This window comes from Corvus cornix, chromosome 2 (genome assembly GCF_000738735.6).
Source record: "Corvus cornix cornix isolate S_Up_H32 chromosome 2, ASM73873v5, whole genome shotgun sequence".
In the NCBI taxonomy this organism is placed as follows: domain Eukaryota; kingdom Metazoa; phylum Chordata; class Aves; order Passeriformes; family Corvidae; genus Corvus; species Corvus cornix.
Genome location: NC_046333.1, coordinates 146,496,505 through 146,522,510, shown reverse-complemented (window position 1 = coordinate 146,522,510; position 26,006 = coordinate 146,496,505). Strand labels below are relative to the sequence as shown.

Genomic DNA, 26,006 nt, shown 5'->3' with positions numbered 1-26,006 from the left:
GCGTCACCGCCGCGCGACGCGCCCCGCCCCCGGCACGTGACCGCGAGGGGCGGGGGGCGAGCGAGACAAAGAGCGGCGGCCCCGGCGCTGGGACCGCGGATGCTGATACGGGCACAGCGCCACAGCCTTCCCCGCCGCACACTGCCAGCCTCCGCCACAGAAAGAGCGGAGAGCGGAGTGACTTGTCCTGTGGAGAGCGGAAAAGGTGGTTAATTAAGGAATTGGAGCCTTTTTCTTGCTGGGAAAGGCTGAGGGAGCTGGGGCTCTTCAGCCCCAGAAGAGGCGGCTGAGAGGGGACCTCATGCAGGAGTATCTGAAGAGAGGGTGCCAAGAGGATGGATCAGGCTCTGCTCAGTGGTACCAAGTGCTCGGTGGTACTAAGTAATGGGACAAGAGGGAACGGGCAGAAACTGATATGCAGGAAGCTTCACCTGAATACCAAGAGCTTTAGTGTGCAGTGACCGTGCACTGAAACAGGTTGCCTAAAGAGGGTGTGGCGTCTCGCCACTAATTCAGGTGGACACAATCCTGTACAATGTGCTCGAGAATGACCCTGCTTAAGCAGAGAGGTTGGACCAGATGACCCCCTACTGTCCCTTCCAGCCTGACCAATTCTGTGACTTTGTGATTCTCTGAGAGGGAGAAAAAAGATTCAGGGCAGTCACTGAGATGGTCATGGAGGTGCCACAGCCTGTGGCTGGTGGCCACAGGGCAGCCCAGGCCAGGCAGCTGGCTCACAGTGGCCTGCCTTTGCCTCTGTTTTTTACTCATGACAGCAGCTTCATCTGACCCACAGACTTTCTCACTTTTATTCATCCCAGCCTCCCCCTATGCTGCTGAGAGCAGGGTGAGTGAGCAACTGGGTGGGTGCTTGGCAGCTGGTGCGACCAGCCCACTGCTGTCCCTGTGACACCCAGTGTTGTGGTGACTGGTCTGTTGCTGTTTGCTGTGCTGCTTATCATTGTGTTCTGCTCTGTCTGGGAGACCTGTGATAAAGGCAATGACCACGAGCCAAGTCAGCCCCTGCATTGGTGCCATCCCAGTGCTCAGGGAACCATCTCATGGAGATTTTCCTTCTCTTCTTCTCCAGGATAGATGTTCCCAAGCTTGTAATGGCAAGATCAGCATCATCACATCCCCATGGATGTGATCAGTAAAATAAATGTCAAGTTTCCACCAACTAATAAAAAGGCTTTCCTAGGCATAGTGTATTTCTGGAAAGTGCATGTTCTGTGTAACAGTCAGCTTGTGAGTCCTTTCCATTAAGTGACCTTTAAGAACTTTTTTAAGTGTTTTGAGTTTGTGTGGCAAGATTTTGGTAGTGGGGGGCTTCTGTGAGAAGCTGCCAGAAGCTTCCCCCATGTCTGACAAGAGGCAATGCCAACTGGGTCTAAGATGGATCCACTACTGGCCAAGCCTGAGCACATCAGCGTTTTGCCTGTGATAGTAATTGATGAGAGGAATGATCTTAGGATCTTGCCCTAGGAGCCCTTTATTATATTTTCTCTCCCCTGTCCATTTGGGAAGGGCAGTGACAGACTGGCTTTGGTGGGCAGCTGGTGTCCAGACAAGGTCACTAAACAGCAGCAGGACAGACAGGACAGTTTGTTTGGTAGCCCTTGGGCCTGTCCAGAGAGTACCAGCTGTAAGAAACTCTGTGTTCACCTGGAGCCTCTGACAGAAAACACCTGGAAAGACCCAAGGTTGACCTCTGGGGTTCTGGAGCTGAGGGTGTCAAGGGTCTGAGATGTACTAGATGTTCGTAGGAAGGGGCACCTCTACACATAATACAACTGAAGCTACATGGAGTAAGGGGGTAGGATTGATCACACAGTGGGCTCAGATGAGGCAATCCTGTGCCCTTGAATACTGAAAGAGGTCACCACTGAGCCAGGAGGCAGAGATTCCAGAGCATCATCTGAGGAGGTGGCTCAAGCTCAAAAGTATAATAAATAGCAGAAAGTAAAAGGCAATATGCTCTGTTCACCAGTGCATCCTGTTGTGTTGTGCAAAACCATCTGATGTGGAAAGCTACTGGGTAGAGCGCAAGTCATGGACCAAATTAATTGATTGGACTTGTATGGACATTTGGGGGATGTCCCACAGACTAAGGGAATGACATCTGTGCATATGTCACAGGACAAGGAAGGGGGGTCATGATTGACGGTGATGTTGGTAACACACCAGGTGTGGTGGCTGTTGCTGAATAACACTTGCACAGCGTCAGGGCTTTTTTTTTTTTTCTTCACTCATCTTCTTCAGCAAGTAGGCAAAGGATGGGCAAGAGACTGAGAGGGGACAGAACTAAGACAGTTGACCTAAATTGGCCAAAGGGATGTTCCATGCCATAAAACATCGACCTCAGCAAGAAGACGTGGGGCAGAAGAAGAATGGTGGGACATTTTTCTTCCAAGGTGACCATTGCTGGGAGATGGAGGTGTATAGGTCTGCTGGTGGGAAGTGCTGAGTGCTTGCCTTTGAATTGCTTGGGGGATTTTTGGGCTGGGTTGTTTGGTTTAGGGGTTTTTGCTTTCCTTCATTTATTAAACTGTCTCATGCAGATCTGCAGACATTTCTGGGGGTGCTGGTCGACAGTGGCTGAACATGAGTCAGCAGTGTGCCAAGAAGAACAGTCAAGGCATCCTGGCTTGCATCAGAAATAGTGTGGCCAGCAGGACTAGGGAATGAAATTGTCCCTCTGTACTTGGCACTGGTGAGGCCACATCTTGAATCCTAGGCTTAGTTTTGGGCGTCTCACTGCAAGAAAGACATAGAGCTGCTGGAATGTGTCCAGAGAAGGACAGCAGAGCTGGGGAAGGGTCTGGAGCACCAGTCTGATGAGGGGCAGCTGAGGGAGCTGGGGGTGTTCGGCCTGGAGAAAAGGAGGCTCAGGGGGGACCTTATCACTCTCTACAACTCCCTGAAAGGAGGCTGGAGCCAGGTGGGGGTTGGTCTCTTCTCCCAGGCAACAAGTGATAGGACTTGGAAAAGGCCTCAAGGTGTGCCAGGGGAGGTTTAGATTGGATATTAGGAAAAAATTCTTCACAGAAAGGGGGGTCAGGCATTGGAACAGAGTGCACAGGGAAGTGATTGAATCACCATTCCTCAGAGCATTCAAAACACATGTGGATGTGGCAGTGGAGGGCATGGGTTAGTGGTGAACAGAGTGGTGCTGGGTTAATGGTTGAACTCAATTATCCTAGAGTTCTTTTCCAACCTTAACGATTCTATAATTCTCACTTTTGTTCTCCCCATTCTCTTCCCTATGCCACTGCCGGGGGAGTGAGCAAGTGGCTGTGTAGGCGTTTGGCTGCTGTTCAAGGTCAACCCATCTGCTTCATTTAGTCCCCAGGAGGCTGCCTCCCACTTAAGGAGTCTTTATAGACAGACTGTTCAGTAGGATATTTTAGAGTATTTGCTATGATATTTTTTTTCCTCCCTAGATTTTCCCTTGTTACCATTTTCTGGAAGGTGGTGGCAAACAGAAGAGACTGAAGGAAGAAGGTAGCTTGAAGAAAAACACAGGAAACAAAATAAGAAAACAAAGAAAAAAGGAAAGGAAACTAGAAGATTTTTTTCTTTTTTTCAGTAAAAAAGTTGCCATTGCTTTCATTTGAATTCTCCAGCTCTTACTACCCTGAGTGTAGTTTTGATGCAAGCTTTGGTTTAGAGGGTTAAAGGATAGTGAAGGTTGTTGTGTAAGGAATGAGCTCTCTTTGAGTGGCAATGAATGTGCAGCATCAGAGTAGTTAGAAAAGTGGAGGTGCTTCTGTCCAAGGAGAGGGAATGGGGGAAGATAAAAGAGGCAGTGAGGATGGGGCTGGGTACATGGGGGTCACTGAATCACGTTCTTTACTGCTGGAGGCTGAGTTGTGCCATGGTGTGAGATGACTCAGAGCAGTGTGTGGCACCTTGAGCATCACCTCACTGCTGAGGCTTTGGGAGAGGGAGGCAGAGCTGACAGGAGATGGCAGAGGCACAGCAAGCCCCAGGTATTGATTAATATGGACTAAAAGCACATCTGCACACACAAAAGAGCACAGGACGACAAGCCCATATAATCCCCTGCCCTGGCAGTTCCCAGGAGCAATCAGCCCATCAAAGGCCCATTTCCACAAGCTCAGAGGAGCACAGGGACAAATGGCAGGTGGGAACCAAATTAAAGACTTAGAGGAAGGGACACCCAGCGCAGGGTGCCATGTGTGACTCCTACCACACTGCCTTCAGAACTGCAGAAGTCCACTTGAGGTCCAGCAGTACAGGGCAGCATTTCCTTGCACTATTATCAAAACATTTAGGAAAACAAGGAGCCCCAGCCAGTGTCCCTGTTTCTTTGCTGCCATTTCATGTACACCCACCCCTGTCCTGCTGTAGCCCACAGGCACCCACAGCCCCTACTGGCCCTGGCTTGCCTATGCCAGTGCCCCCCCACCTCTGCCCATGGCCCAGGACCCCCTTTCAGCTACACCGTTCCACCATAAAGCCAGCAAGGAGCAATTTTGGCCAAGATCTTTTTTTAGTCTTTTAGCACAAAACCATATCTGATATTTAGTCTTGTCTCCTAGGAAAACAGGGCCTACGTGGCTGCATTGCCTGTCTGCTTTCCATTTTCTCTTTCTTCACTTACTTCTATCTTACTTCAAACTTGACACAGAGAGAGAGAGAGATCTCATCACATTATCCCAATCTTTTCTGTTAAAATGCTCAGCTGGGCAGGGAAGGGTGACTGAGTCGACCTCTCCATGATGGAAAGACTCAATGGTTATTTTCCTTCAGACCTGAGCATGACAAGACAGAGATGCAGGAAAAGAAATTTCACTATTTCTGCTCCTCACAAAATTTGGTGTTTAATCTTGTCACGAAGCATGTCTTCAGCTTTGTCATGAATATACAGACCATAAATTGGAAACCAAACTGGATAGGAGATTTTATATTGCCAGTCAGTGACTCACTGAGACTTGGAGGGGGGGGAGAGAGGATTTCATAATCAGCTGAGCATGAGCTCATGATGTGCTGTTGATGGTGAAAAGACTAATGCAGTCTTTGCAAAGCACATGCACATGGAAACACAGAGTAGGAGTAGAGAGGTGACATTATTGCTGCACTTGGCACCAGTATGTTGTTATTAAAATAACTAACTGTTCAGAAAACCCATCCAAAAACTGGAAGGGTTCAGGAAAGGTCTGGGAGAATGATCAAACACCTAGGAAAAGAAAGATATTATGGTGAAAATGCCAGACGTCAGCTTGTTTATTTTGCCATTTGTTTTTTCTTGTGGGCAATTGGGTTAGTCCATAAAAGAACTACTTTAAATGTCAGATATTGCAATTGTGAGGTGACAGTCAACAGAATAAAACTTCACTGTTGTTTTTACTCTTATTATAGTAGAAAGGCATATTTAAAACTACTGCTTGTGCTTGTATTCAAACGGTGTCTGCACAGCTTCAGTCTAGCAAACATGCAGCAGCACCTCTGCCCTGCTCTATCCATCTGCATAGGCAGATTGGTTGTGGCCTGGCTCTGCTCTGTCACCATCTATCCTTTTCCTGCCACTTCCTTGGTCTATTTTGGGTCCATATCCGACATCAAGCTACTATGGCCCCCTTTTCAGTTTCTCTGCCCTTCTTTCTATCCCAGAAACTCCCTCCCCTCCAGAAATTCCTCCTTCCCCCTGTGACTATTTCCATTATCTCACCAAACACTTCTCTTTCCCTGTTAAAGCCCTAAATTTTCCAGATGCTGGGAAATACCCTGAAGTGAAAGAGTTTTGAAGCATCTGGCCTTGTATGAGAAAAGAAAGTCACTAACACCCATTGCCATGGACACCATACAAAACAGTAACCCTGTGGGTTTGGGACATCAACCCCGTCTTTTTCTAGTTTTGAAAGATAACTGAAGCTGGACTGAATTGCTCAGTAGTTCTTTGCCTTTGATTCTGCCAGTGGTTTCTCTCAGAGAACTGGCTCTTTGCTCACAGGTGTTGTGTTTCACTGCATGCTGGGGAGGTGACATGAAGCTGTAAAGCAAAGTAAGTTTCCCTAATGGCAGTATTTCAAGGGTGAAGTACAGTAAGGTGAGAATGCTAAGGAGTGAGACCTGGTAAATCCAGGTGGGTAATGAAATTTGCATTTAGCAGGCAGTTCCAGCATTAGTGAAAGGGTCCCAAGTCCACGCAAAGAAAGGGAAGAAAGAGCATACACTGATATTTGATGGGGTTAAAGGAAATGCTTGAAGCAGAAGTTGCTGCTCACCAGAGTGATACCACCTGATGCTCTGCATGGCTGGAAGGCAGCTCTGGATGCAGGCAGCTTTGCTGTGTCATGTTACAGCCTCACTAAACCACTTTCTGTGTATCATTTGATATTTCTTGGGGGCACACGGAATAGTCGCCATGCTATGAATATTGTTTTGCTATGAATGTTAGACCTCTTGGGATGTAATTGTGCTTTTGTCTCAGAAAGAGACAAATTGCTGTGCAATGTGTCACTTACTTCTGCCTTTCATATTGCAGCCATATGTCTTGGATTGTGTTTTGGTTTTAGAGGAGATTCTGTAGATTGGAATACATCAGTAAATATTTTACTGAATTTTTATTTAAAGCCTTGATGAGATCAGTGCTGAACAAAAGCTGTAGTAATAATATCTGCTCTATGCACTGATTTCCTAGATTATTTCCATATGAGATTAAAATGCAGTATACACTTTATGGTGGATCAACAAAGTACTTGACTCACAAACATATCCCAGTGGGAAGCTTTTCATGGTCTGCATTTCTGAGAGCTGGCTTCTGGGCGGACAGAATTTGCAACTTGTGTTGAAGGAAAACAGAATTTCAAAACTCATGTGTCTAACCTGGTAGAGTCCAGCAGTGAGAACGAAACAGTACACATCACATCTGCCAGCAGGCAATACCAATCACTTTGTAAAACTAGTGTGATATTTTCCTGTCTCCTTTGTTGTCCCATGTAAACTGGGGTGTCCTCAGGGGCTGAAGGATGATTGTTGACTGTGAGATTAGCTCTTTGTGCCCAACCCTGCCTGTAAAATGTCTGTAATGTGTTGGTTCATGTGTTCATGGTAGGAGTCATTTGTTTCTTGGTACTTGGCCATTGGGTCTGTGCTGGTGTCACATGGGCAGGTTCCTGGAAGGCTATCAGATTTCTGCTCTCTGTCCTTAATTGCCTTGTAGGCCACACTCAAATTCTTGATCTTTATGCAATGCTGGATGGCATCCAAGCTGTAAAACCACTCTGCCTCCAGTGTGTCATGGTCTTCCACTGGATACTGAGGCTGCCTCTCCCTAGCCATTGAATTAGTCCAGGACATCTGAATCCAGCTGGAAATGGGAGTTGGGCATGGGCAAGGCTGTAAAAATAGCAAACAGTTCCAGAAAGGCCTGTGGACTCTCAGTACAGGCCTCACAAATTTGGACTTTGCTTAAATACTGTTACACGGGCAGAAAGGGACTCAGTCAATGTCAGACTACAGTGGTTATGTACAAATAGAGAGACAACTGATAAGGGGGCTGTGTAAAGAGGCATTTTAAAGAACATTGTATTAGAGCATCACTTCAGTTGTTACTTGTCTTCATTTATGCTTCACTCAGTAGGATTTATTATAGAAATGACCATGACATCAGTATGATCCATATTTTGCCAGTACTGTTGTCTCAGGAACCAGTGGTACCAACACCTCTCAACTATAGATTTTCAGTATATGTAAAGCATTCTATGATCCTTTACAATCATGTGTTGGCCAAAAGCCTTCACTGTACATCGGTACAAGACCCTCTGTTCCATGTTGATCACATCAGGGCTGTCATAGAAACCACAGAGGTTCTCAGGTACAGTGGGCAGCAGTGCGTGACCACCTCCAGAGGAACACTAATTTTCATTTTGGGACTCAAAATGTCACAAGAAAACTCCCAACCAAAGATGAGATTTTATGTGTCTAGATAGAGTACTGAGAAGGTCCCTAAAGCCATGTGTATCTACGTGGCCTGTTCAGCTTTCAACCACCAAGGTGCTGCTATGCAGGTGCTCTGTCCAGCATTAGCTACAGTGACATGGGAGAAAAGGAATATGGGCAATCAAGTCTTCTCCATGTCTTATGGGTTATTCCTGGGTTGGTCACATAGTGATGGTTGGGATATATCTTTTTTACACCCTTTAGAGCTGAGAGTCAGCAGTGTCCCCACACTGTCCTACCTGCTTTAGTCCCTGTCCTTTCCCTCTCAGTCTGTGTGTCCTAAAATGTGTCATATAGATTTGTGCTGCGTGATGACCTGTGAGCTTAGGAACCATGGGTGTACACCATTCACACGTCACCTCAAACCTGTTCCCACTCATTCTCCACTCAGACCAGCGACCTATGCATTAATATTTCTATTCTCTGCAAATAAGATGCTGCTGGAGCACAACTGGCCAACAGCTGACTCTGTCCTGGCTGCTTCTTGTCACTGCACACACTGCAGTGTGCTGATTCATGAACTTTTGCCATCCTTTAAAAATTAAGTCAGACAGCTTTTAGTATAGGTTTGTGTGTTTGTTGCTTTTTTTTAGTGTTTCTGCCTTCTCGTTCTGTAACAGTCAGATCTTCTTGTGAGGAAATTTATGAAGAACTCTAATGAGGATTCACCTGAGTTCTGTTAGAAACCTTGACTAAATTCTGCTTTGGCTGATAGAATTGAACCTCTTCCTTTTGTCTTCTTTCTCTGATAAGATAGTTTTCAAAGCAGTACTTTCAGAGGTAGGGTGGGAAAGTTACAGATTCTAATGGAAGCACTTCTTTCCCATGTCTACTTTTACACTGCTTTTATATCATGATGTGGCATTTCCCCATGTCTACATCAGGTTTAGATACCAAGGAAATTTCTCTATGGTACCATATAATAAAGAAGGAAAGAGATACAACACAGACTGGTCATGGCTTTGTACAGAGAAATATCATTGTACATCACAGGCTTACTTGATTAGGTCCTTTTTAAACACTTTTTGTCTATCTGGACTCTGTAGTATAATACAGAAGTAGTTGACATAGCATTGTTGCAGGTAAGCTCTTGGGATCAAAGCAGTATGGGTGTATCAGCAAGCTCAGAGCTAATTCCAAATTTTACAGGTCTATTCATTGCACTTCACCACGCAAATAAGAAATGCCCTCTTTTGCCTGTTTTGCAGGAACAATTAAGCTTAAATAATGAATTTGAGTGGGGGGAAATCAATCCTGGAACTCAGAAAGTCTCTGATAGAGCGTGACGGGATTTCCATCTGATAACATTAAAAATGAATTTGTTCCAATTTAAGGCAAATTAATCTTTGTTCAGGCTAATTAATCTTTGTTCATACAGTTGACCTGACAAGATTATTAAAATCATATATGATGTGGCAGTTGTGTAACCTTCACCAAAATGCTAATTTAATGCAGGATCAGCCTTTTCTTAAAATTGAAATAAAATGTCTAGGTTTGTAAGAATTATTTTGTTTTTAATTACCAGCGTCCCTCAAATATTGTTAAGTGTTTCTGCTGCATAAAGGAATGCACTTAGCTTAAAATGTTATCATTCACAAAGGTGAATTAAAATGGCTTTAGCTTCCCCTGTAGCAAGACTGCAGGCAAGGAAAGTTTCATAGACCTTCACTTTGACCCAGTGGGGCTACTCAGAGATTCTCCTGACCAGCCCTTCCCCTGTGGGTTTTCTTTTAATTTTTCAATTAATTTTCAGATACCTCAGAATACTTTTTTTTACTTTTGAGTACTATATAAACAATATATTGTCACAGATCTGTGATACAGGAAAAATGGCCTGATTTGACAGTCACTGAAACTGGTGGACAATTAAAGGCTGTCAGGTTTCCAGGAGGTTCAAAGAGAATTACAGAAGCATCACATTACTCTCAATTACGTTCAATCAATAAGCACTCTAATCCCTCCACCATGGCCACTCAATTTACTCTACCAGGAAAATACTCTTCCTGAAAATTGTGTATTTTGCATAACAGTGCACTGCATGGAGTTGCAGTGGGCTGTTGAGATGGCTAAATTATGGTGTAATATATGCTAAAAGCTCACCTGCACACTCACAGAGGAGCTCAGAGGGACAACAGTGTGAGGGGGAGCCCAAAGAATTCCCGGCAGCCAGCTGTTCCCATTTCAGGAGCCATCAGCCCATCCAAGGCCTTTCTGATCAGCCAGAGGAGCCCAGGGGCACAAAGGCCAAAGGGAACCTCAATTAGGATTTAAGAGGAAGGGACATTTTGTCTGCTGGGCCTTTCCCAGGTCTGCCCCAGAGGAGTCTCAGCCCTTGTGGCCAGGCATGAGACCTACCCAGATAAGTCAGCACCAGAACACCTTTGGGGTTGGGAGGAGCTGCTGCCTGGGGTGTGGGACACCAGTGTCTCTCAGTGGGCTGCTGAAGACCTGGGGAATCCCAGCCATGTATGGGATGGTCTGTACCACCAACTGGGCTGTGAGGCTGTGGCCCTGAGGGCTCAAATGTCCAGGTGCATGCAACTGGTGAGACTGGGACCTAGGGGCAGCTGTTGGGCAGATGGAGTGCCTGAGCCCAGCTGCTGGAGGGATGTGTAAAGATGTGTGTATCTGTGCATTCTCACTAGTGGACCTCTGCACTGCTCAGCCATAGAGGTGAGAAGGATGAGGCCGTCAGTGCTGTGTGAGTGCTCTCTCTGTTTGTCCCTGTTGCCTGTGGTGCCAGCTGTGTGTGTCTGTATATAGGTGGTTATAAATGCACTCCTTGCATGTCCCTCCTGGGTGTACCTGCTCAGGCTCAATGCTGGTGGGACCCCAGGCATGGAGGCTGCCCCAGGCACCACCTCTCTTGGACTGTCAGACCCTGCACAATCTGTTGCATCAAAAGCAGGGTGAGCCTGGGAGAAGTGTAGAAAGATGGGTGGTATTTAGTATCGTAATTCTAATTTCCTTCCTTTTGTGGGTTGAATGGTAATGTGTGCCAGAGGCATAAAACTACTTCAAGTAAGCTTGTTGGCGTACTCATTTTATAAAATTTGAAACCTGGTTTGAGGTTTTTATTGTTGAGATGGGGCTTATGGTGGAGTGGGAAATTTGAGGAGCAACAGGGTGGAGAACAAAAAAAAGCTGTATATAAACCCTTGTGTATTACCCATAGTCTAGCACTCACCTATAAAATATTCACCAATGCATGAAGTTTATGCATCAAAAGCTTTGTGGAATGGTGACTTTCAGAAACAAACTGCAGTGATTAAAAAAGAAAACACCTCCAGGCCTGAATATGATATAGACACAATATAACTATATAGACAAACATGAAATGTCAATATCCTTCAAAAAAGCAGTTCAAACTTGGAATTAACTGCTTCCTCTTGAGAAGAATAAGGAAAAAAAAACCCCAAAATTATGCCCAAGGAGTAAATTTGTGTGTGTATAGAAATTCTTCTGTAGGTGACCTAGTTTTAAAGATCATTGGGAATTTATATTCATTGCCTGTAGAGAGGCAGGGTGGCCAGGGAAATGCTGCTGTGATGAAGCCCATGCATCCATGGAAATAGTGTTGGACTAAATTTCCTCACTGACATAATTCCACTAAATTAGAAGAAATGATGTGAAGATGGACTGTGTCCCTATTTTCATGTTGTAGCAAAAGGATCATAAAATGTTCATTTACTTTAACTCAGAAACAGAAGGTCTTTTGCAACATCCTAATTGCCTATTTTTCTTTCCTTTTCTGGGAGGTGAGGTTTTTACATTCCTTTTATCAGTGGAAGTATTTTCCTTCTCCAGGGGGAAAAAACCCACAAACTATAATCAAATCAAATCAATCATATTTTACTAGATTTATGCTTTCTTTCTTTTTTTTTTTTTTTTGTCAGTGATACATACAGACATCGGGAGAGAAAACTACTAGATCATTTTACTTATTTGGAGATGAAGTTTTATCCCCTAAGGCTATACAATTCTTCAGTGTCAAGCAGCTGATTTATATTACTTTTGTGTGTAATAGTTCTACAGCCAAATGCTTTTGATTGCCAGGACATCTTATTCAGTCTCAATATATCTCATGTGGATTTGACTTTATTTTTTATACTTTAAGGTACGATGAACTGGTACCTTACACAGTCTGAAACATATAGTGTGCAACAATGAGTATGTTTAGAAATGGCTTTATTCCTTTCTCCTTTCAATGGAATTTATATTAACATTGCATGGTATATATTTGCATTAATGTTTTCGGCTGTGAAACTTAGCTCAGAAATCTCACCAAATGTATCTTCTATACCACAGTGCTTTTGCAAAATGTATTGTTACTATTTTTTTGGTAACTGGATCATTTTCTTACATCAAAGCCTGTCAGGCTCACAAGTATTTCAACAAATGGAATGATTTGTATACACAACTTGGAAGTTTCCTGGGTGGGGTAGAAAAGCAAATCTGAAACAAAAATCTGTGTCACTGATGAGAAAAGGTTCTGTCTTTGTTCTCTGTATGATCATTGGAGCGAGACATTATTTGTAGTGGTTCTTCTCTCTCACAACAGCCGGCACTGGGCTAATCGTTATCTTCGGTTTGCTCTTCAGAACGAATGCTTCTGATGTGAGGCTACTTTACAGGAAGCGTGACCTCATTCGGGCTCTGTGCTGCTGATTGCACGGGCTGTTTTCAAAAGGAAACAGGGGCTTGCTAGACCTGCCTTTGCGAAGAGCCAGGGCTGAGCTCTCCCAGGAAGCTGCTCAGGGAACACCCTCCACCAGCCATCCCACCGGCTCTCGGGCTGATGAGGAGAAACTTTTTTGCACTCATGTGTTAATTACGAAATGGATCTTCCAGGTTTGAAGGATTTTAGACTTATCTCTTAACATATTTATCAGCTGAGGAATAGCTAAGCTTTGGATTCATTTCTGTGCAGTTCTTCAGGAAGTTTTGCATTTTTGTGAATGTTGCTTCCATTACCTGCAGGGAGAAAAGACTGAACTGCTCTTCAAAAACAACTGATATGTGTGAACAAATAAAACTCTCTCTGTAGACACTTGTGTTTGGTAGGTACAATAGAATAACGCTGGTTGCCTGTGTTTCAGCTATTTGAATAGTTAGCACTATATTTTGGTAGGGACAAATGTGAATATTTAGCTTGTACACTGAAGGCATCATTGGCTTAAACACTAATTTGATTTTTGGAGGGAAAGATAGTTAAAACTGACTGGTTTGGACAGTGACTTTTTGTATATATTACAACATGAACTTTTGTGTGTTTTGAAATTCAAGGGCAGTTGTTGGCTTAAATTTTTACTTGATTCTTGCTATAAAATATTGCCACATTCACCTCAGCTTCGCTTTTAGTGAGATTTCATAGAGCTGTTGGCTTTTTCTCATGCCATAGTTTAGAGGTGCTGTGTTGATGGGTCCTTTTGTGGGTTACAGATACAATACCACTGCTCCATTGTACAGCAGTGGTTGAGATGCTTTGTTTTGTTATGCCATTACTATAGCTTCTCACACTATTAATGGCCCAGAAATAAGACTGAATATTAAATGAAGGCAGAACAGTGTGCAGCATTGTCTACAACATGATGTTTCCAAGTTTTCTCCATCATTGGTTGAATTATGATTTTCAGGAACTCTCTTCATTATGCATGAGCCAAAAATTTTCCTGATCAAGGGCAGCAAAAAAATCTGTTGGACTGCCTGTTCTACGACTGTTCACAGAAGCTTGATATCATTACTTAAAATAGTTTAAAAGCAAGTTAAACTGCTTATTAACTGTTCTTGAAAAGAGGGAAATGCCTCGCCTCCCCAGTAATATATCTGCATGCGTATATTGCTCACTTTCTTTTATAAATAGATGTATATACTCTATTCTATCTTGAATTTTATTTCTCTGGAGGGTGGCAGATAAGCAGGCATCCTGCAGAGACATACCTTGCAAAGTTATGAGACAATTCAAATGAGGAACAGAAGGACTGTGGTTTGTTCTGCCAATGTGATCAGTATGTGTCAACACTTTCTAGCAAAAGCACTACCCCACAGGAAAGCTGCCACTTTTTAAAGTTATTCTTTTTTAGACGTTGCTACTTTATGATTGCGTGCAATACAGCTGTGATGTGGGTTTCAGTTGCTGGAAAGTTTCACTCTCTGATTATTAAAGAGTTCTACTAGGTATAACTGATCCTGAGGTATACTTCTATATATCCTTTTCAAACAAATTTGCCCTAGAACCAATTACTGTTGCCTAAGTGAGACTACATTATACCTAATAATTTGATATATATTGCTGATACTATCTTACACATCCTAATTTTCAAACAAGACAAAATAAAACATGCTTCTGTTTCTTTTTAAACTCTTTTACAGATAATCTATATTCCCTGTTACCCTAGGGTGTATGAAACAGTCCTTTTCAAAATGTATGGACTATCACCTGTTGCATCAACTCCAGGAGCAAATAAATTTGGATACATTTGTCAGAGTGTTAATAGGAATAAATACCTTGTGGAGGGGATCTTTTTTGACTGATAAAATTTAGGATTTTGCTGGTTTTAGTTTATATCCAGATCTAGAAACTGCTTGTTGAGTCCTTCCTGTATTTACTTCTAGAGTTTGGATGGATTTCTTGGTTTTGTATATAAGACTTTTTGCACATTTAAGAATCATGATTTTGCCTAAAATAAGAGAAATTATTTCAGGAGCTAGCTGTATGTGAAAAAAAAAAAAAGCTCTAATGCATGTCAAACTATGAAATACACCACTGGTCCCACTGTTTGTACAAATTGCTCTGTGGTGTTCTGACTGATGCTTCTTGATCTCTCTGTACCTTCCCCCAACTTCTTTCAGTTGTCTCCTCCTCAAGTTATTTTTGTGAGCATTAGAACATAATTTGTTCATAGTAAAGTGATTTTTTTTTTTTTTCCAAAGGATAGGAAAAACAGTATGTATGGGAGCAGGGCAGTAGGACTGATTTGTAAAAAATACCCTGAAGGTTTTACTTCTCTTCTTTCATCACCTTGCCTGGTCCCAAGGCTGAGTCAGCCTTCACACCCAGACTGTGACTGACAACTGAGCTCCAAAGGGGAGGATAAACAAGATTACCAAAGTGGAAAGCCTGACTTTCATGTCTTTTCTTTGCCTCAGCTCATAACTGAACATAAAAAAATAAAATTCTCTTAGCCCTATCTCCTCTCAGAGGGGAAGGATGGGCATTTACTAACAGTGTCATAAGTCTGAAGCTCTAAAGATTCAGGAAAGGCAAGGTAATATAGGGAAAGATCATATCTTTTACCTTTTCATGTAATAGCAGATATAAATTCTCCCTATGGATAGCCCTTGCTCATATTTTATAAGATTGATTCTGTCAGGTGCAGAACACCTAGAAGCACTTTGCATACTTAAGCCATGGTAATCCAGACAAGTCCTATTTCCTTAGTCTCCTGCCACAATATTACTGTCAAATATTTGTCATTGTAGCAATCCCTGTGCTTGTTGTGCTATGTCTGCAATTTTCATCTGAAAAATGTAATGTAAGGGTAAGGTGGCCTTTCCATTCTACTCTGTATCTAGTGCCAGTTCAGGTTCTGGCTTAGGCATGAAGCAGGTTTCTGGTAAAACACCTTAAAATTATTGCAGTTATTGTGTTTCTGTCCATAATTATTTCTCTCAAGTCTGTTATCTGGGCAGAGTAGAAGTATCTGATTTCTGTTGGCTCTAATTCTGTGTTGTCCTGGTTGAGATGAGTTTCCTATAAGCACTAAGTCTTTCCCTGATTCGTTCATATGTTTTATCTCCTTTAATTCTTCCCTTAATTTTCTTTTCATTTTTAGCTTTTTTAATCATCTTTCTGGTATGTACAAGGTACCTGTCAGTGAACATGATAACAATTCCTTCTTATTTCACCTTTGCCTCTGCAGGTTCAACACCATTTAATGGAGAGCATAGACACAACCTCTCAAGACGTGTTTTCCCAAGGTATTAAGGAAAGTTACACTTGCTTAATTTTATTTTTGTTTTGATGTAGATTTTGTAAAAATCCCTTTTGGGCCACTGAGAATTGTAGGGCTGATATAATTTAATTACTGCCCTAAATGGAAGTTCAGAAGTACTGCTGTGGAGGTTGGAAACACTGGCTTTGCAGTTACAAGGTTTTGGAGTATCTCTCTTCCATCTGCTTTTCCCTACACTGAAATTATGGTATGTCTCTGTGATATATGGGGTACTTAAATCTCCTACTGAAACACAGGTCAGCCACGAAATCAATCCAGTGTCTTCCTTTCTTTCCATAATGTCACTGCATGGCAATTTGGAACTCATAGGTGTCGAGGGGAAAGGTATAACCGTAAATTCAATTTTACTTGAACTAAGTAAATTGTCTACAACTTTTAGATCCTTTCACCTCTGTCACTACTCACTTCTGTTTTAAATACCAGAGAGTATACTTTTCTGTGCTGTATTTCATCCCAAAGGCAATCGTGTTTCAGTGCTGGATGGAGTGGCAATTGTGTTTCAGTGCTTTCACATGTGGGCTTTAACCTATGTTGTTCCAGCTGCATGGCATTCTAGGATTTGTTAAAGTCATGCATCCTTAAATCTTCACTAAGTATGGCTAGGTTGTAAAAAAGCAAGTAAATCCTGCCTGGCTCAGAGGCACCCAGCTTGTGCCATGTAGAGGAACTCAGAGGAGCAAAATACTGGAATGCCTGTGCTGGTTCCTTGGCCAAGAGCACTGCCATGGAAACACACTGAGCACTCCTGAGCTCAAGCTGGCTCCATGCTTCAGGAAATGCTCCCCCGGCATGTATCCCTCCTGTAATCTGAAGCTCTGGAAAGTGTGATGCACACGTCAGCTGGCTGAAACCCTCTAGTACAGAGTAATATTATTACATCCACGTATTTTAAATCTATGTCAGTACCAGCCCCCATCAGCTAGGAATGTAAATTCACTACTATTAAATCGTGGGTTTGCTCTGTCCCGACCTTCTCTAAATTAGAGGCTTTAATTTCTCCTCTTCAGTTGTGCTTGTGCCGTTTTGGACGACGATCCTGCCTATGAGTGCTTCACAAACCCTCTGACAGACTCCCTTCCTACATGTCGCCGCAGCCCTCGACTGCTTTCTAATGGTTATTATGTTTTGACAGAAGACAGTTTTCTGTCTGATGAAGAGGGCAACATAACACTGACACCATCCCACACAAGTGTTACATATAAAGAGAATTTAGTTCGGTAAGTGAACTGTGTGCAGCTTTTACTCCATGTTGGTGATTGCCTTCATATATCTGGCCTTACCTAGAGGTGCATCTGGAGGTGTCTTTGTGTCTGTCTACATTTTGCTTGGCATAAGATCAGCATTACTTCTGAATGGGAACATCTCAATTGCTTTAGAGAGTGAAGTGAATGAAATAACCTGATTTTCAGTCATGTCTTACTATCCAAAAACTCTTTAGTGCACAGTTGTTGCTGTAATTGAAGTTGTGTCCAATAAAGAAAAAGGAGAGATACAGCTCATTTTGCCAATTGGGTGTTACTCTGATAAGGAGTAAGAAAAAAGTATACATAAATATCTTTGTCTAAAACACACACACACACATATATGTAAATAGAAAGGTCTGGTCCTAGAATTCTTACTCAAGAAAAAATATCACTTGATTTGAAAAGAACAACAGTTTAGAAAGGTATGTAAAATGTAGTTCAAAAAACATGAAGTTTGATGGATTCAGACTACCCCAAATAAGATATAGCAGGGTGCAACTTATGGGTAGCATGAGATACTCACAGTAGTATCAGAGACCAGTAGCTGTGATGTCATTTGGTACCACAGGATCCAGTATCACAACAGCATGATCAGCCCTGCTGTTAACACATTCCCTGACATATTATGGTGTGCAGCAGCCATTCCTGGTGACGTGCCTAGGGTCAAGAACAGGGCTGGGAGCAGCATCCAGAACTTGGTTCTTTCATGTCGTTCCTGCAAGCTTTAGAGCTCTGTCCCCGCTCAGCAAGAATAATTAGCTCTACTCCTTGGCAACATATCTTTTCTTTCCAGTGTATTCAGGCGAAGGAAGAAAATCCGTCGCTCTCTTGACAGCTTGTTCGATCTCAGTACCTCCAGCTCGTGGCGCAGCTCCACCATTCCCAGCAAGATGGAATTCTCCCATGTAGAGGATCCTTGGCCTGATGGATGCAGTAAACTAGAAGCCAGTCACAGTGATATTGGTAAGCCCTGATGAGGTACCAGGTAATCAAGACGCAACACTGCATTCTGTGTTTAGTGGGAATTGGGTATCTCTTTCTGGAAGTTTTGCAGGTGTTGTCTGCCAAGGTGTGCAGGTAAAGGATAGATGAACTACAGAATTCTAAGGGGTAAATAGAGCTCCTGGCATTAAACTGGAGTATGAGTCTGCAAAGATCTCTGCGCCAAAAGGTCATTTTTTGACTGAATTTGAATGCAAAGTCATCACCAGGAATGTTTATTCTGGTGTGATTAATACCTGGCACTGTCTGCTTTCACCTGGCTCTTTCAATAACTTAATCTGTTATGCTCTATGTGGTTTTGTCTTTACTCTGCATATTTTCTCCTGCATATGTTTGGACCTGCCAATTCCCTACCCATAATTATTCCGAACCTCTCCTGTGATTCAGTAATTGATTCCTAAATTCATTAATACGAAGTCTCAGAGCTCTTCTTTTGTGCAATCTCAGTTATATGTGCACTTCTTGTAGGTGATTCAGACTTTTCTTCTGAATATAATAACCATGTGTCACAAAGGCAAATTCCAGAATCTAATGGAACATTTCTCACCAAAGATGGTGAGTTTCTTCAGTTTGAGGAACCATTTTGTGCTTCAAAATCCTGCTCTTCATTTATGATAAATGCAAATGAAGAGACCTTGAGCAATGCAGGTATGTTATGTTCTTATTCTGACATGCCTCATTTTTAGAGTGAACTGAAAATACATTAAAAATATGGAACTGGCCCCTAGCAGAATAGAATTTATTTACTAAAATATGTATTTTAAATGGATGATTAAAAATAACAAAACCATAAAATTGGTATTTAGTTGATTACTACCCCCTGCTCACAGCTTTCCTTCGCCCATTTTTCAGAAAAAAAAAAGAGTGAAGAGGAAAATGGAGGAAAGGGCATGGGAGCAAAAACTGAAACAGGCAATTATGCAGAAAGGCTTGTTTTCTGAGAGCATGGAGGGCACAGTGTTTCTGTAGTTGTGGGGGAAAAAGACTCCTGAGAGACACCCAGAGCATGAAAATTAGGTTTCTGCTTTGAATCACTCCAGGCGAGTTCTCTTTAAAAGCAACTGAAGGGACTGACCTCACAGGCTGAAGGTAGTCCTTGCAAACACCTCCCATCATATATTTACTTTCATTAAAACCCATTATTTTCCTGATTTTTATTTTAGAATCCAGGACAGTGCAAAATGTTGTTTCTCAGATGGCGGCACTGATCATGTGTTTAATCATTTCAGTATGTACAAGGTAATTTTTATTTCTTTTATTTTTTGTTTCTGACACGAGTGCTTGCTTCATTTCAATTGGTGAATAAAACTTAAATTAAGGGTCACATTTTCGAAGTTATATGTATCTGACTGTGAAAATATATTTTCACATGATAGTCGATGCAGGCAAATATCTGAGCTATATAGATATGCACAAAAGTGAGGAATATGTATGCAGATATGAAAGCTACTTTGCCAAGTGTGCTTTGACAAGGGTTTTGGAAGGCTGAGAAAAATCAGAATGGATTCATGTCTTTCTTAGTGGGTTTTTCTCTCAGTCTGAATGCTGAGGTCTTTCTTTCCTGGAGATTATTTTCAATAGTTTACGTAATTTAAAGTTTCACCTACCAGAGTTCAGAGGGTTCAGAGGGTTCATCTGCAAGAACCTTTCCTCCTCCTCCCACCCAGGCTTTACCTCTTCTAACCCCATATGCATCCCTTGGCTTTGTCTAACCTTTCTGGGCATTGTTATGTTCTCAGATATTTTCTGGGAGGATTGTCTGCCACTTTGTTGCTGATGATTTTAGTTTGTAAGTACAGAATTTCTTTATTTCCAACCCTTTTTTTTTTTTACTAAGTCACATCTGAGGACCAAATTCTATCCTTGGATGTATATCCATGGCTCTTATTGATCCTAATAAGAGCAGTATATGGTCAAATGGGGACAAATGTAACTTCAATCCATTACAGTGTTCTGCATTTGAATTTCACAGTTCTTTTCTCCCAAGATGCTGCTGTGTCATCTTTCTTCAGTCTCGATACATTTTTCAAAGCAACTAAGTTTTGGTAAGCAGCTCCAGTGTCATGTGATGAATAGAGGAATTTAGAAATTTTATATTAAGAAGAGGAAGGAGATTCCTGCTGTTGTTTTCATGTCAGAACATAGAAGGTGGGATCTGAAGTTACTGGTAGAGTATTTGGCTTTTCCAGTTACTGATTTTTATTCATAGAAACTTTCTGTTTATTTTGAAAACTTGCCCTTTCATAATGTGCAATAAATGTTGTAGCAGAAAAGGAAGGTAAACCTAATATGCCATAACATGATGCAGAGACAGACCAAGCAGTGTAATTCATGATTCCAGAGGTCTGCTTTCAAGCCTTGCATTGAAGCCCACTCCCAGGCCACCAGACCTTTTTTTATGTTTTAACTGGAAAAATTAAAACCAGCTAATTATGATGCTCACCTCATCACCACCTTCCAGGGACTACAGAATTGATATAATTTGGCTCCACTAACCCAATGGACCATTAGCTCACACAGGCCTTCATGCTGAAAGCTTGTATGGATGTGCTGGATTTATGAATTACCATTCTTTCACCTTTTTTTGCACCAGAAAATTCTAAATGTCTAAAATTTAAAATGCTTCTAAGACTAAAAGGTTTGGGCTTATCTGAATTTTTATGGAGTGAAATTGAAGCTCAAGAGGATCCTGTTTGTTTCTGAAACTGTCAGGGTTCAGGAGTTCAGTATATGCCGTGGGCAACATGACAATCTGTCAGACCTCAGCCTTTGAATTGAGTACACTGGAAGTTAGAAACAGCAAGGCACAACTGGAACAGCTCCACTGCAATGACACCCTCACTTTTTGAAGGGTGGTGTATCAGTTTGTTGCTATGTCTCCATTCCCTAAAACTTTGGTTTCACCAAAGCCACCAGGTCAGGACCAGTGTGTTGCAAGCTCATGCCCCAAAGTGCTGCTTTCCTTCTTCCTCAATAGCTTAGCCCTGAGTGATAACGAAGCTGTTCTTCGCAAGAGAAGAACACACTCCGAGAGCTTTTCAGCAGCAGGTATACAGAGAATGCCTCTTTTATGCTCATCACAAGTGAGAAGTTACCTGCTCAAACAGCTTAGCTGAATTTGTCAAACAGGACCTTTGGTAATATATACTGATTATAAGAAACTGCGATTTAAATCAAGATATACAAAAATGTATTCTTCTTTTTTTCCCTGCAGAAAATAATAAGGAATAAAGAACAATTGGTGAGTACCTGTTTAAGTTTAGAAAGAATTCCATATTTTTGGGGATGAGTCCTATTATGGAACAGGGTTCAAGCATGCCAGAAAGGTTCCATGGACTTTTCATTAAAAGAAGGTTTAACTGCAGGACCCTTGCCAGTTTCCACTGCAAATTACTCCACTTTGATGTCTACAAGTCCTTTTTTATTGCATTTAGATTATATATTTTATTTCTATTGTCTGGCAGCAGTGTCTAAATAGTGTAAGCTGTTAACAATTGCTGTGCTTCAGCCCAGAGAACACGTTTCCCAGTAACAGGCAAAACAAGTCTTCCTTTTCCCAAGTTTGAACTGAACAGCAGGACCAGGTGCTGTGCTGCTCTGACTTGGTAGCATTCCACTGAAGCAGTGAAGCAGCATCAACATGAATCAGTCCAGAATATCTGAAAAACACTTATACATTCTTCTACTTCCTATTCTTTTTCACTCAAGCCTCATCCTCAGACTCCAGTTTCTGTTTATCAAGGATTTCTAAGCCTCCCAGCAGCTCAAACCCTTAAAACAAGAGCACTAATTTATTTGTACTTAGAGTTGGTCATCCCAGCCCTGGCTCGGTTATTTCCTTTATGTCTATACTTTGTAAAGATAAAAATGAAAAGAAGGAACCAAGTGGAGCTGTGCCCAGTTTGTGTTCCTTATAGTGTGGATAGAACAGCCTTCTTCATCAGTTTTCCGGTTGAGTGCAGTTCAGCTTCTGAGATCTAAAGGCATCTGCACAGCTGCAGACACAACCTGGAAAACCTTTCAGTCAGCCCTTAGAATGTGGGCGTTAATTCTGAGAACAAAGCATTTTAGAAAGGAGTGCAGTCATTTGATCACTTTGCCTGTGGTGACAAAATGTCCTACTCACAGCGTGCCAAGCTGGAGACGCTACATATGGCACTTCTTAAAGTCAGTGGAACTGTTTATGTAAGGGCTGAAACACCAGAGCTTGAAAGCTGACTCTGGTTTTGAAAGCGACTATCAAAGTGAACCAAAGCAGGTCCTACAGGATGGAGCAGAGAACTTGGCACTTGTTGCGTGGCAGGACTAAACTAAATACAGATTGACACAGGTTACTGTGAGACAGGACCTCCCACAGCTCAAATCAAGCTTGTCTCTTGCACTTGGTAAAACCTTAAAAGCAGAGTTGTTACTTCTGTGTATTTTGAAATGAGTTCACTAACAGTTTTCATTTTGCCTCCTCCTCAAATTTATTTTCATCAGCTCTTCAGCATTGAACTCCTGGATACCTCCTTAAGGCCATGTTTATACATGTTCCTATGGAAAAAAAAAAAAACAGAACTGATAGTATTCTTCCTCCAAAACACAGTTCATTTTAGCTTTATTTTTCTTCTGGTCAAATGTGAGCAAGGCCTTACTTCTTGGTCACTACCTGAAAGAAATTCTGCAAAGAAATGCTGTACCTATAGTATGTTATCTCAATGAAGTCCTATGTGGGCATGGGGTCCTACAAGCATTTACATAATAAAAAGTGGTTTTTAATTCCCATTAAATAATATTTTATAAAAATGATGTTATCCCATATTTTATATATTAATTTCTTGTAACAATATGCTATCAAAGATAATGGCTTTGGATAGTGGCTGAGTACAGTGATAACTGATGTATTATGTATCTAAAATAGTATTTATAATACTCATCCTCATATTTACTTGTAGTTAATGCATTTGAATAATTTTGTAAGTGTTAAATAATTACTCTTCTTTATTTAGAGTACAGAGACAACTGAGAGTAAATTTCACTACGTAAAACATGTAAATATTTTGTTACTTATTTTATGCCTATAATAAAAGGTCCATTACTAAAATCGCTTTTAAAACTAAAGGATTATAAAGATCTTCAGTCTTTAAATAATGTCCTGGAATAATAGTCTGGAAAGTTAAATTGCATTCTGAGAGAAAAGTCTAAGACTGAAATTACCCTGCAGTCATCAAAGCAATTATGCTGAAAACTAGAAAGAAAGAGTTCACTGTAAACTCATTAGTTCACTGTAAACTAGTGAAGAAAAATCTGATTGAGATTGAAAAAAAAAATGGTCTAAAATAAATCCTATAATCTGTCTATTAATAAATACAAACTGTAAGTTAGAATTGTTCTGATCTGGAGAGAGGGACCTCCTGGGGTCATTTCCCAACTGGAGTTCAAGGGCTAAAAACAAAATGCTCAGGATCTGTTAAGATCTGCCCTCCCTGATATTCATCAATGTTGAATTAACAAAATTCTATTTGGTTACCAGACTGGTTGGCAGTTCCCTTCCATATATTCTAATGGACATAAAACCAAGCCTCATCTTTTTTCTCTGAAAAGAGGCGCAATCATATGTTTCTTCCTGTTGGATAAAAAAATTGAAGCCAGGATTTGTCTGATGAAAAACTGAAAAAAAATTTCCAACCTAAATGTTTAAATCCACACTTTCAGAGGTAATGAGTATTTGCAACTTCTGTTAACTACAGTATCAAGCCTAGGATAATTCTGGGATGCAATTCTCTTAGAGAAAACCCACTTACTGATTAGTGATTAACTGACACATCTACAAACAGAGAAAACAACTAGAATTTTATATTTTTTGTCTGCAGAGATTAAATGCTTACTCCACTTTAATATAGCACCTTATTTAGAGAAAAAGAATCAAATAGAAATTTTGAGATATAGATTTATAACTCGCTGTGTATCTTCTCATACCATTTATTACTTTTTTAATATATTATTTTTATCACTACACCTTGTTTTATACTCTCTTACTTCAGCTGTGTTCAGCTGAATTTCAGGGTCATTCCTGAATATATATCACATAGCGCTTTATAGCAGGAATGGTCATGTGGAAGATAATAATATTGATGCCATCCCTTAATTTATAATATTCCTGGTCTGTGAGCAAGGCTGATTTATAGTTATCCTGAAAGCATTACTCATAGAGGCCAAACTATTCAAAGATTATCATATTTTATTTAAGTTATATGGAATAAACATGGTACAGAATACAGGTTATGACCACTTAGTCCAGTTCTGCAAAATCTGCTTTTTGATGTATATTTTTATGAATTGGATTTTGTAAACCTCTTTGCATATTTCTATATACACTGAGCAAAACTATTACTTCATTTATATTGTTTCTTTTTTTATGGCTTCTCATGCTGCTTTCTTTCCCTCCTATCTCTGGCATTTCCATATCAGTAAAGTTGTTCCTGTTCTCATTTCTTCTTGTATTTGAGGGCGTTTTCAGTAACGAAGATTATTATTATTTGGAATTGCATATATTTCAGTGAATTTATTATTTGTGAGTTCATGTCCTGCCCTGCAGATTGTGTGCTCTTTTGGGGAGGGTTTATTGGTACTTTAGTGCAAACATAAAGCCTTGTTTTGTACCTGTGACTGTTACTTAGCACCACAGAGAAACAAAATAAAATAAAAAATATTTGAAAAAATAGGAAATAAATAGAAATACATAGGTTCAAATTCTGAGTGGGTATCAATCAGCTGGTTTATACCACCTGAGACTCTGAGCTGCAGCATTTCAACAGCTTTGTCCATGGATATCAATTTGCTGGGGTTGGAGCACCTTACATGAGTGTAAATATGGATTAAGTCAAGACATGTTCAAAATACGTCTGATGCACCATAATAATAATGCTATAAAGCTTATTTTTGTCATGACATAGAAATATATATTGCATTGTTTTACACATTTAATTAATAAAGTTGTAATGTTTTAAAGTGCTGAGGTGAATTTCTTCAGGAAAGGCACATCAGATGGGACTTTTTTCTTCCTTCTCATTTCCATTCTCCCATTTGTAATGTGATTCTTTATTTTATCTCTGGCATGTACATTGCTTCATGCTAGGACTTCAGGTTTGTGCTGCTGAAAGCTCTTAGTACATAATTTGAATGAAAAAAAAAACCCTGTGTGTGAAAATAAAGAACACAGTAAATAACATACTTCAGCACCTAGCTTTGCCCTGTGTGTGCCAGACCATCAGGTTAGGACCAGTGTATTGCAAACACATGCTCTAAAATGCTGCTTACTGTCTTCCTGAATAATTTAAACCTGAGTCATAAATAAAACTGTTCTTCACAAGAGAAAAACAAACACACTCTGAGAGCTTTTCAGTCACTGGTGTACAGAGAATTCTTCTTTTGTGCTCATCAAAAGTGAGAAGTTACCTGCTTGAACAAGTAGTCCTGCAGTTTAACGAGGTTTGTCAATTGAATGATTCAAGTTGAATCTGTTTTGCTCACGATGGTAATTGTTTTTGATGTCCCTGTCCTTGTCTCAATCCATGAGCTTCTTTTCATATTTTCTCCCCCTCTTCTGTTGAGGCTGGGAAGTGAGAACAAAAGCTGGTGGGTGCCTGGCATCCTGCCAAAATCAACCCACCACACCCTGGTATTTGGCAATTTAATTAATTGCAGATTTTATATTTCTTTCTTCAGAACTATCATCTAGAATCTCTGAAAAAGGGATGAACACCCTCCTCCCCTGTTTTTGGCTTAACAAAAT

General features: G+C 41.1%; 1 protein-coding gene across 4 annotated transcripts; it reads left to right on the top strand.

Annotated features, from left to right (window-relative positions):
- Nucleotides 1-39: 39 nt before the first annotated feature.
- TMEM71 (transmembrane protein 71) lies at nucleotides 40-25,222 on the top strand. Of its 4 annotated transcripts, XM_039548212.1 has the most exons (10): nucleotides 41-205; nucleotides 15,891-15,948; nucleotides 16,991-17,200; nucleotides 18,021-18,190; nucleotides 18,698-18,877; nucleotides 19,393-19,468; nucleotides 19,969-20,018; nucleotides 20,202-20,274; nucleotides 21,444-21,470; nucleotides 22,712-25,222. In XM_039548212.1, coding segments are annotated over exons 1-9 (924 nt in total). In that variant the 5' UTR covers nucleotides 41-99; the 3' UTR covers nucleotides 21,445-21,470; nucleotides 22,712-25,222. The 4 variants fall into 4 exon arrangements, with proteins under 4 accessions (XP_039404148.1, XP_039404145.1, XP_039404146.1 ...); XM_039548214.1 differs by lacking the exon at nucleotides 18,698-18,877 and having other exon boundaries at nucleotides 40-205; XM_039548211.1 differs by lacking the exons at nucleotides 21,444-21,470; nucleotides 22,712-25,222 and having other exon boundaries at nucleotides 40-205; nucleotides 20,202-20,278.
- The last annotated feature ends 784 nt before the right edge of the window (nucleotides 25,223-26,006 follow it).

Excerpts from the sequence above, each read along its gene's own strand:
- TMEM71 (XM_039548211.1), top strand. The coding sequence starts at position 100 with ATGCTGATACGGGCACAGCGCCACAGCCTTCCCCGCCGCACACTGCCA. Across the intron at positions 206-15,890 it reads TCCTGTGGAGAGCGGAAAAG|GTTCAACACCATTTAATGGA; the intron begins GTGGTTAATTAA and ends TTGCCTCTGCAG. Across the intron at positions 15,949-16,990 it reads TCAAGACGTGTTTTCCCAAG|TTGTGCTTGTGCCGTTTTGG; the intron begins GTATTAAGGAAA and ends TCTCCTCTTCAG.